The 11,718-nt window shown below is 48.2% G+C and overlaps 1 protein-coding gene across 1 annotated transcript; it reads left to right on the top strand.

Annotated features, from left to right (window-relative positions):
- On the top strand, positions 854–5,401 carry LOC108638067 (F-box only protein 27-like). Its single transcript, XM_018063169.1, has 5 exons — positions 854–1,457; positions 1,658–1,769; positions 1,847–1,942; positions 4,546–4,681; positions 5,261–5,401. Exons 1-5 carry the CDS (start codon positions 854–856, stop codon positions 5,399–5,401), a joined length of 1,089 nt encoding a protein of 362 aa, XP_017918658.1.

Genomic DNA, 11,718 nt, shown 5'->3' with positions numbered 1-11,718 from the left:
AACCCAGGTCTCCTGCGATGCAGGTAGATTCTTTACTTTCTGAGCCACCCAGGCTAAGTTCAAAACCCAGCTCTGTCACCTACTAGCTGTGTGACCTTGGGCAGGTCACTTGGCCTCAGTTTTCACAGCTGTGAAGTGGGGACATAGCCATACCTACCTCAGGGGGTTGCTAACCTGACTGGTGGTAAGAGGCTCCCTGAAGTTCGGCTGGATAATTACTGGTTACAGCACTCATTTAGGTGTCAAATAGAAATGCATTTGGTTCCAGCTGGAGCCTGTTTTCTCCTGTGCAAGGATCTCCGAGATAGTGATGCTGGATCCTTAGAGGTGATGGGAACTGTTCCATTAGCTAAGGGATATGAGGCCTCCCGCCCAGATGCCTGGCTGAATAACAGCAGCTGTTCAGCACCAAGGGCCTTACAGCCTGGTGAGGGATGCTCCAAAGGACCAGTGGTGGGGATGACAGACAAACTCTGGGTCCTGGCATCTCCTGCTCCTCCCTCCACTGTGGCTTCTGCGATTTGGTCCCTTAATTACCCTGCAGGTTTGAACAGAGTCTGAAGGAAGGGAAGTTTGGAGAACAGGGCCTGGAGACAGGGCTGGGAGGGCATGGCAAGCAAGCCTGGGAGAAACAGACAGGGAGAAGGGAGGGGCAGGCAGATATGGCTAGTCATTGGGAGAAGGAGGCCAGGGCGGGGGTGGGGTAGGGAGTAGGGGAGTAGGAGGGTGGGTGGGTGGGTGGTCTGGTTGCTGGGTATCAAGAAGGGAGGGGCGGGCGAATATAAAGGGCTGAGGTGGCGGTGGGAACAGGTGAGGCAAGGTGAAGGCCCACTGGTGAGGAGCACCGGCTGAGATGCAGGGTGAGACTCTGGGCGCAGAGCGGGTCGGCTGCGGGCGCTGGGATGCGCGGGGCGGAGAGCGGCTGCGGTGGTCGGCTGGCAAGGACGGGCTGGGAGTCTGGGGACTTGAAGGGGCGGCTGCTGGGGTGTGGGGGCGACAGCTTTTGGGTGCGGGAAGCAGGGGCGTCGCGTGCGGAGGCTCCAGGTCACTGATGTCTTACGCTGGCTCTCCAGCAGCAGCAGCCGCAGGGCCTGACGAGGAGACCACGGGGGCCTCAACCTCCTGGGGCCTGCCCGCCCGCGTCCCAGCCCCGCACCACGAACCACAGGAGGCTCCGAGCCTGAACCAACTGCCCATCGAGATGCTCCAGAAGGTGCTGAGCTACCTGCCTCCTAGCACGCTGCTCCGGCACTGCCGCCCAGTGTGCCGGCTCTGGCGAGACGTGGTGGACGGCTGGGGCCTGTGGCGGAGCATCCTGCCCTGGGAACACCCGGACCTGTGGCCCGTCATCCGCACCTGCCTGCCCCCTGCTGACGCCCCCGGGCCCTGCATCCTGGGCCGCTTCTGCGAGCGCAGACCCATAGGACGCAAGCTCACCGCGAACCCCCCGGGCAAAGGTAAGGACCCCAAGAAAGGCATGGATCCTCGTGCGGGTGGGTGGGAGGGAGTTTTTCTGCAGCTAAAACTTGGTGGCTGGGGCAGAGATGGAGCCTGTTGGGAGAAGCGGAGGGGCGAGGCCACCCGGCAAACCCTTGGGATTTAACATGGGCTGGAGGGCAGGCAAGGAACTTGATCACAAACCTTTTTCATGTAACAGAAGACCTCTGGGACTGTATGATGCTGAGCTGTAGCGATGGCTCGGAGGAAGAGGAAGACTTGGGGGTCAGGCTGAAGACTTCTGGGGAGATGAGCTACGGTCCTGCCTACAGGTGAATATCCCTAGTCCCCAGGGTCAGGGCGGTGATGAATTTTTGCTGGGTCTCATTGATCTTGCTCTCTTTCATAGGTGTTGGTACAAGGGAGAAATTTTGGACCTGGAGGAGGAGGGTCTGTGGCGGGAACTCCTGGATAGTGGAAAGATTTGGATTTCTGTCTGTCGCCGGTGAGTGTGAGGCTAAAAACAGCCCTTTTGTTCAGTGCTGACCTTGGCATGGATGATGTCATTTAAGCCTTAGCAACACCTTGGGCCTTCCCACGTCACTCAGTGGTGTAAGGAATCTGCCTGCCAATGCAGAAGATGTGGGTTCGATCCCTGGAAGGGAAAGATCCCCTGGAGAAGGGGATGGCAACCCACTCCAGTATTTTTGCCTGGGAAATCCCATAGACAGAGGAGCTTGGCGGGCCGCAGTCCATGGGGTTGCAAAAGAGTGGGACACGACTTAGCAGCTAAATAACAACCCCTTAGGATAAAGTAGGAAGGGAAATGACTGGGCCACCTTCATAGAACAAAAGTCCACTCCCTGAACCCTCTACTAACCCTCTAAAGGGACTTGGATTGGAAGATGCCTGATTGGATTCAATATAGAGGGCTTGGGCCCAACTAACTCTCATCTGTGAATGAATTTACAGGGTTTAGATGGGTTTAATTTCCTGGGTTTAGATGGAGGCAAGATGGAGTTGGCTAAGGGGTCAGATTCTGGAGCCAGAACCTCTCACGTTCAAACCGTGACTTGGTTTTGTGGCCTTGGGCAAGTCACAGTGTGCCTCTTAAAAATAGGGTTATATGTCAGGCACCAAGCCAGTGCTGTGGAGGTTGAGCTTTTTCAGCACTCTTCATGGTCCTTGATCCTGCGGGAATGTGTATTTTGAAACCTCAAACTGGGTAGTTCAGAAAGTAGAGGTGACTTCTAGTGGCATAGCTAGAGGCTTGGCCGGATCTGGCATTAGGCTCAGACTTGTTTGACTCTTAGAGTTTGTGCTCTGTATGACGGTCTTGAAATTGGGGTCCATGAAAGAACTTCCAAGGGATACCTGACCTGGATGATTTTAAGCGAGGTGCATCCCAAATCCTGTACACTTTTATGTTCTCTGCTGTAAAATTCCTCAGCTGCAGATCACACCTATGGTGGGAGCGTCATTATTTATGCTTCTCAATTCCTACCCCATAATGTTTCTCTTAATTCATCGGTGCCGTATCTTAGTTGCAGCTCTCTAGTTGTGGCACTTGGGCTTAGTTGCTCCAAGGCATGTGGGATCTTAATTCCCCAACTAGGGATCCAATCTGAGTCCCTTGCATTGAAGGGTGGATTCTTAACCACTGACTCCCAAGGCTCCAGTTTTATAGAAAAAGAAAACCCCTGAACTAAGTTCTTTTGGGGCCTGATATGGGTTTCACCTCAGCCTCTAGGTCATCCTAAGTCATGTTGGTCTTATGGAGTGGCTTGCCCCCACTTTACACTATGTGGACGTGGACAGCCTCCACCAAATTGCATTGTGGTCTGTCCGGTATGACCCAAAGTCCCCAGGTGAACAAAAGTACTCTGTACTTTGCGTTTCATGGTCACAGGAAAAGTTTTGAATAGGTATTTATAACTGTGTATGTGGTTGGCACAGAACAGTTTGAAAGGTAAGTCAAAAGAACATACATTAGTACTATGTTAGGGGAATAGTACTATATTGCGGAGAAGGCAATGGCAACCTGCTCCAGTACTCTTGCCTGGAAAATCCCATGGACAGAGGAGCCTGGTGGGCTGCAGTCCATGGGGCCGCTAAGAGTCGGACATGACTGAGCGACTTCACTTTCACTTTTCACTTTCATACATTGGAGAAGGAAATGGCAACCCACTCCAGTGTTTTTGCCTGGAGAATCCCAGGGACGGAAGAGCCTGATGGACTGCCGTCTATGGGGTCACAGAGTCGGACATGACTGAAGCAACTTAGCAGCAGCAGCAGCAGGATACTTTTGTGGAAGAAGTAGAATGTACATCTAAAGTGAAGTGATGCTAAGTCTCTGTAAAGGAAACTACCTCTTTGTGTATTTATAGTCCCTTACTCTTAAGTGACATGAAGAACAGAATGTTGCCAGCAAACCTACCCTTAGAATCCCTCACGCCCCATTCCCCATCACTTCCAATCTAAAGGCAGCACCATCCTGAATTCTATTGACATAGATCAGTTTTGCCATTTGGGTGCTTAATATATAGAGTCATGCAGAATATAGTTTGTATTTGGCCTCTTTCAATGAACATGTTTGTAAATTCACCCATAATTATAGGTAGCTGCAGTTTCATTTTAGACTGTGTAATATTGCATTATATGAATAGACCATAATTTGTGCATTTAGCATTGATGGACATTGGATGTTTCTTTGAAGGTTGCTGGTTATTCCATCACCAGTTTATCTAGATTTCCCCTGGATCCTTTTAAATGACTAAGAAAAACACATTGAAAATGACATCCTTTTCCACTAGTGAAAGAATGAGAAACAATATGGGGAAAAAAATAATATAGGAGAGGGTGCCTTGAACAGCACAGCTCCTGGTCATAGCATACAGACCAGCTAGGGAGCTCATTTAGTCCAAATGCATTCCTTGGGTATGCAGAGGTTCCAAGCTCCCATGTAACAAGCGCTGGCAGGTAATGATTGTACTTGTTGGGGGGACCACCGTTTTGGATTTCCACATAGGAAGGGCATTGAGGTAAAGCAGGCAGGCCCTCAGAGAAATGAGATGGCAAGTCAGTCTTAAAGATCTTCTCCTCTGGCAGCTGGACAGAGCAACAAGGCAGTGACCGGATGTATCAGCTAGTCGTCAAGCTCCTAGATGCCAACTATGCCACGTTGCATTATTTCTTCCATAAACGTTTTCCCGTCCGGCCACGGACAGGCAGTTTCTCCTTTCGGGTGAGTCTCTGGCAGGGGCGAGGGGAAAGAATGGTGGGGTCTGTAATGAATTACTGTTGCCTAACAAATTGGCCCAGATTTACAGGTTTAATATTAACAAGGCTCATCTTATCACCTCCTATGGTTTCTATGACTAGGTCTCAGCTGCGAGTTGCTGACTTTGTTCTCTCATGTAGTTCCATTTCAGACAGACATTGGCTAGAGCTGCAGGGCAGGGTGGGCTGTGAGTGTGTATACAGCTGGCTGAGCGGCTCTTGGTTTAATCTCAGAGCTTGGCCATGGGATCTCCCTGCTGGGAGTAGTTTGGGCTTCCTTACAACATGGCAGCTTCAAGGAAACCAGCTGCTTCCTGGTGGTTCCGGGTACCACACTCTTGGTTCCAGTGAAACCCTCCCTTCAAGGGGGTGGGGATTAGACCCCACCCCTGGGTGAGGAGTGGCATGATTCCAGAAGGACATGGGAAGTAGAGACATTGTTGCAGCCATCTATGGAAAATACCACCTGCCAGAAGGCCCCCAGCTCAGCTGTTGAGGGGAAGGCCATGGCACAATGGGACTTAACTTCTTTTTCTGCCTACAGATCATGCACGCATTCACCAACATCAAGAAGGGCGTGCGCTTTGTGTTGTTTGACCACAGTGTCGAGGGCTATGATTCGTGGCCTGAGCAGTGTGGAGTCTGCAGGCCCCAATCCAGTGTGATCGTACAGATCCGTCCCTAGGCTGTCCCTGTAAGACAACGTGACCGTGCCTTCCAGGAGCTGGGACCTTTGGCCAGACCACCTCAGTAATCGAAAGCGTGTAGCTCCTGGCATCATGGGATCTCTCCACTGAGCCCTGTCTTTAAATTCTATGAGAAACTGTGAGAAGAACATTCTTACATCAGGGTTACTGACTGAACGCAGCCCCTGTTCTATGGAGACGCACGGATGAAAACAAGGAAATGGTGAGAGGGCTCCTCACCACCGCCCCTGCCCCCGCCAGTGCCAGGCCCCTCTGGTTTGGCCCCCATGCCCTCTGCCCTAGTCTTCTGTTTCTGCTGCAGAGGCTTCATTGATCACTTCCAAGAAACCCTCTCCTCGTGTCTGAACCAGAAACTCATCCATCTGGCTGAGTAATTCCATTCTCTAACCTTCTGTGATTTCAAGACTGTGACCAGGACTCAGAGCTGAAAGCTGCTGCTAAGTCTGCTGCTAAGTTGCTTCAGTCATTTCCGACTCTGCGCGACCCCATAAATGGCAGCCCATCAGGCTCCACCGTCCCTGGGATTCTCCAGGCAAGAACACTGGAGTGGGTTGCCATTTCCTTCTCCAAAGCATGAAAGTGAAAAGTAAAAGTGAAGTCACCCAGTCGTGTCCGACTCTTAGCGACCCCATGGACTGCAGCCTACCAGGCTCCTCTGTCCATGGGATTTTCCAGGCAAGAGTACTGGCGTGGGGTGCCATTGCCTTCTCCGAATTAGCTCAAAAGATTGTTTAGAGGCAGAGGGTTCTGCCCACCCTGTGAACAATGAATTTGGTCCCCAGAGCCCAACCCTATTCTGGATTTTATGGTGGATAGAATTAGTTACTTTGAAATTCTTTTTGAATATGGAGATAATAAATCAGGAATGTATCTTCCAATCATAGTTAACAAGTATAATATTTGCCTAAAGTAGCTCAGCCTTTTTCAATAAAAATACAATGTTACTTGACTACTTTGTTGTTGTTCAGTCACTCAATTGTGTCTGAATCTTTGCAACCCCATGGACTGCAGCATGCCAGGTTTTCCTGTCCTTTACCACCTCCCGGAGAATGCTCAAACTGTCCATTGAGTCGGTAATGCCACCCAACCATCTTGTCCTCTGTCGTCCCCTTCTCCTCCTGCCTTCTATCTTTCTCAGCAGCAAGGTCTTTTCCGATGAGTCGGCTTTTCGAATCAGATGGCCAAAGTATTGGAGCTGCAGCTTCAGCATCAGTCCTTCCAATGAATATTCAGGGTTGGGTTTCCTTTAGGATTGACTGGTTTGATCTCCTTGCAGTCCAAGTGACTCTCAAGAGTCTTCAACACCGCAATTCTAAAGCATCAGATCTTCAGTGCTCAGCCTTCTTGATGGTCCAACTCTCACATCCATACATGACTACTGGAAAAGCTATAGCTTTGACTTGACGGACCTATGTCGGCAAAGTAATGTCTCTGCTTTTTAATATGCTGTCTAGGTTGGTCATAGCTTTTCTTCCAAGGAGCAAGGGTATAGTTATGTATTGATACATTTTCTAAACAAAGGGTCGTACCCCAAAATGACATAATATTTTATGTAACATTCACGAAGGATACATAGTCCAGGTAAGACTGTACAAAGCAAGCAACAAGTCAGCAAGACCCCAAGTGAGCTGGGAAAGAACATTGCTCTTTAGGAAGTGACACTGCTAACATCAGAAGAAAGAAAGGGAATGATCTTTACGATAGAGCAAATGCTGCTGTTTTTCAGGAGTTCTGGTGTGATGAAGTTTTACACTGCACATTAGACAGACACATAGGGAGAATTTTGTGTTTAATTTTCTCTTGTCCTGCCTCAAAATGTACATTTTATTTCATCACTCCCCAATCTCACTAACGCTGATTTATTCTGTTATTGTTTCGCTTTGTTACTGGTTTATTCTTGGGATTTTATTTTTTGCTTAGCCAGTTCTGATAGATGTGGAAAGTGAAAGTGAAGTCGCTCAGGCATGTCCGACTCTTTTGGACCCCATGGACTGTAGCCTACCAGGCTCCTCTGTCCATGGGATTTTCCAGGCAATAGCACTGGAGTGGATTGCCATTTCCTTCTCCAGAGGATCTTCCCAACCCAGGGATTGAACCCTGGTCTCCTGCATGGTAGACAGACGCTTTACTGTCTGAGCCACCAGGGAAGTCCTTGGTGTTCATTTGCATTTCCCTGTTGATTAAGGAGCTAGAGCACCTTTTCGTGTGTTTATTGCAATTTGTGGTCAATTTTATCTTAATCATTCTATTTATTTATTTCCCATTTTGCAAAATGGGAGGAGCCCTCTATGGAGGAGGTCACCCCTACACAATAGGTTAAGGCCAAGACCTGGTTCCATGGTGAATCTTCTAACCAGTCGAAACCAAAATTGTTCGTTCAAGAAAGAAGTGAGACCTAAACTGTGTGCCATGGGGCAATTGACTTCTTGTCTTTTGGATGCGGTTTCTTCATCCGCTAGCGTTGGAGGGTCTCCTGCAGAAGTGTGGCTCGCCGTGGGGATGGATGGGGGTCCTGGTAGCAGCAGTCATGGCAGGTGCCCCTTGGCCTGAGCGTGGTCAGTCTTTTGTAACACTCATTTTATTGAGGTAGAATTGATTTACACTATTGTTAATTTCTGCTGTACAGCAAAGTGATGGATTCAGTTATGCATATCTATTATACATTCATTTTCATAGTCTTTCCCCTACGGCTCATCACAGGATATTCAGTACAGTTCCCTGTGCTATACAGGAGGTTTTGCTGTTCATCCATTCTAGATACAATACTTTGCATCTCCTAATCCCAAAGTTGCAATCCATCCCTCCCCCAACACCGCCTCCTTGGCAACCACAAATCTGTTCTCAAGGTCTTTGAGTCTGTCTCTGCTTCATAGATAATTTCTTTTGTGTCACATTTTAGATTCCAAATAGAAGTGATATCATATGGTATTTTGGAGAAGGCAATGGCACCCCACTTCAGTACTCTTGCCTGGAAAATCCCATGGACAGGGGAGCCTGGTAGACAGCAGTCCATGAGGTCGCTAAGAGTCGGACACGACTGAGCAACTTCACTCTCACTTTTCTTTTTCATACATTGGAGAAGGAAATGGAAACCCACTCCAGTGTTCTTGCCTGGAGAATCCCAGGGATGGGGGAGCCTGGTGGGCAGCCGTCTATGGGGTCACACAGAGTTGGACACGACTGAAGGGACTTAGCAGCAGCAGCAGCAGCAGTGGCAGCATATGGTATTTATCTTTTTCTTTCTGATTCACTTCACTTAGTATGATAATCTCTAGGTCCATCCTTGTTGTTGAAAATAGCGTGATGTCATTTTTTGTAGCTGAGTAGTATTCGTTTGTGTTTATCTGTGTACCATATCTTTATCCTTTCATCTGGCAGTGGCCATTTAGATTGGTTCCATGTCTTGTCTTGAAGAAGGCAATGGCACTCCACTCCAGTACTCTTGCCTGGAAAATCCCATGGACAGAGGAGCCTGGTGGGCTGCAGTCCATGGGGTCGCGAAGAGTCGGACACGACTGAGCGACTTCACTTTCACTTTTCACTTTCTTGCATCGGAGAAGGAAATGGCAATCCACTCCAGTATTCTTGCCTGGAGAATTCCAGGGATGGGGGAGCTTGGTGGGCTGCCATCTATGGGATTGCACAGAGTGAGACACGACTGAAGCGACTTAGCAGTATTCCACTGTGTTTATCTGTGTACATATCTTTATCCTTTCATCTGGCAGTGGACATTTAGGTGGGTTCCATGTCTTGGCTATTGTAGACAGTGCTGCAGTGAACGCTGAGATGCATGTATGTTTTGGATTATATGCCGGGAAAAGGTATTGCAGGATCATACAGCAACTCTGTTTTTAGTTTTTGAGGAAACTCCATAGTGTTTTCCATATTGGCTGCACCAATTTATATTGGTGCAATTTAATTCCCACCAACAGTGAGGGAGGGTTCCCTTTTCTCCACATGGTCAGTCTTTCTTGGATCTATACTTCCATTCACCCTCCCACGGGACTTAATGCCTCCCAAACATCATACTCTTTCCTCCAACAACATTTCCATATAAATCTCTAAAAGATAGGATCTCTCTCCTGAAAAGAAAAACTGCAGTATTGGGACTTCCCTGGCAGTGCACTGAGGAAGACCCCGTGCTTCCGATACACGGGGCCGGGGTTCAATCGCTGGTCATGGAACTGGATCTAACATGCCACAACTAAGACCAAGTGCAGCGAAGCAAATTTTAAAAAATTGTTTTTAAAGAAGAAACTGCAATAGTCTAGCACACGTAAGGAATTATTAATGTCTTTTGGGGAATTCCGTGGTGGTCCAGTAGTGAGGACACAGTGCTTTCACTGCCGTGGGCCTGGGTTCAATCCCTGGTTGGGGAACTGAGACCCAAGTTGTGTGGCGTGTCCAAAAACAAACAATCAAAAAAAAAAAAAAAACACCCTAAAATACAAGAAACCACTTTTGGGGACTTCCTGGAGGTTCAACGGGTAAGAATCTGCGTTTTTGCTGCAAGAAGCATGGATTTGATCTCTGGCCCCTGGTCAGGGAACCCAGATCCCATGTGCCCCGTGGCATGGCCAAAAAATAAAAATAAAAATAAAAAAATGTCTTTTGAAATATATGGGATTACCTATTACTTATATTTTCTAAATGGGCAGTTACCTGCAAGCAGAAATGCTACCGGGTAGATGCAGGCAGCTCTGGCTGAACCTTTATTAGGAATGTTCCCATGGTCTGTGATTAGGGAGGTTCTGGCTGGACAGTTCCAAGGACATCCATTATGATGGATTCTTCTGGAAGAAGGCAGCCCCTCCACATGCCCCCGGCCCATCTTCCCCTAAGGCTGGAGCAATCCTCCTCCTCGCCCTCTGCCCCTTTGCAGACCTTCTATATCAGGGCTCTCCTTTCAGTCACCTGGCCTGTCCCACTCCTTGCCCCGCCCAGGATTCTCTTTTCAAATCCCCTTGGTGTGTTTCTCCTTCAAACAGGCCAATGTTTTGATCATTATTCTGTTGTAGAGATTAGAAAATTTAGCCCTAGGCAGAATTTTTCCTAATGTTTTGATTTTTTCATTTCTAGGTGTGGCTTCAGTAGAAGGAATTACTTCTTTAGGGCAAAGATGTTTTGTGAATTTTGTGGCTGTTTTCTGCTGTTGATCCCTACAGGCTGGGTTAGGTGGGGAGCTGAGAGGATTTTATCTGAAATCCTGTCTCCTCAGTTCAGTTCAGTCGCTCTGAACTCTTTGTGACCCCATGAACCGCAGCACGCCAGGCCTCCCTGTCCATCACCAACTCCCGGAGTTCACCCAAACTCATGTGCATCAAGTCGGTGATGCCATCCAGCCATCTCATCCTCTGTCACCCCCTTCTCCTCCTGCCCCCAGTCCCTCCCAGCATCAAGGTCTTTTTCAATGAGTCAACTCTTTGCATCAGGTGGTCAAAGTTTCAGCTTCAACATCAGTCCTTCCAGTGAACACCCAGGACTGGCCTCCTTTAGGGTGGACTGGTTGGATATTGATTATGCCAAAGCCTTTGACTGTGTGGATCACAATAAACTGTGGAAAATGTCCAAGGGACTCTCAAGAGTCTTCTCCAACACCGCAGTTCAAAAGCATCAATTCTTTGGCACTCAGCTTTCTTCACAGTCCAACTCTCACATCCATACATGACCACTGGAAAAACCATAGCCTTGACTAGATGGACCTTTGTTGGCAAAGTAATATCTCTGCTTTTTAATATGCTATCTAGGTTGGTTATAACTTTCCTTCCAAGGAGTAAGCTTGTTTTAATTTCCTGGCTGCAATCACCATCTGCAGTGATTTTGGAGCCCCCCAAAATAAAGTTTGACACTGTTTCCACTGTTTCCCCATCTATTTCCCATGAAGTGATGGGACCAGATGCCATGATCTTCATTTTCTGAATGTTGAGCTTTAAGCCAACTTTTTCACTCTCCTCTTTCACTTTCAACAAGGGACTTTTTAGTTCCTCTTCACTTTCTGCCATAAGGGTGGTATCATCTGTGTACCTGAGGTTATTGTTTATCTCCTGGCAATCTTGATTCCAGCTTGTGCTTTTTCCAGCCCAGCGTTTCTCATGATGTACTCTGCCTATAAGTTAAATAAGCAGGGTGACAGTATACAGCTTTGACATACTCCTTTTCCTATTTGGAACCAGTCTGTTGTTCCATGAAAAGTGAAAGTAAAGTCACTCAGTCGTGTCCGACTCTATGCGACCCCGTGGACTGTAGCCCACCAGGCTCCTCCGTCCATGGGATTCTCCAGGTAAGAATACTGAAG

Source organism: Capra hircus, chromosome 18, assembly GCF_001704415.2.
Source record: "Capra hircus breed San Clemente chromosome 18, ASM170441v1, whole genome shotgun sequence".
Classification (NCBI taxonomy): Eukaryota; Metazoa; Chordata; class Mammalia; order Artiodactyla; family Bovidae; genus Capra; species Capra hircus.
Note: the sequence above shows the minus strand (reverse complement) of the source record. Positions and strands in the feature narration are given on the sequence as shown.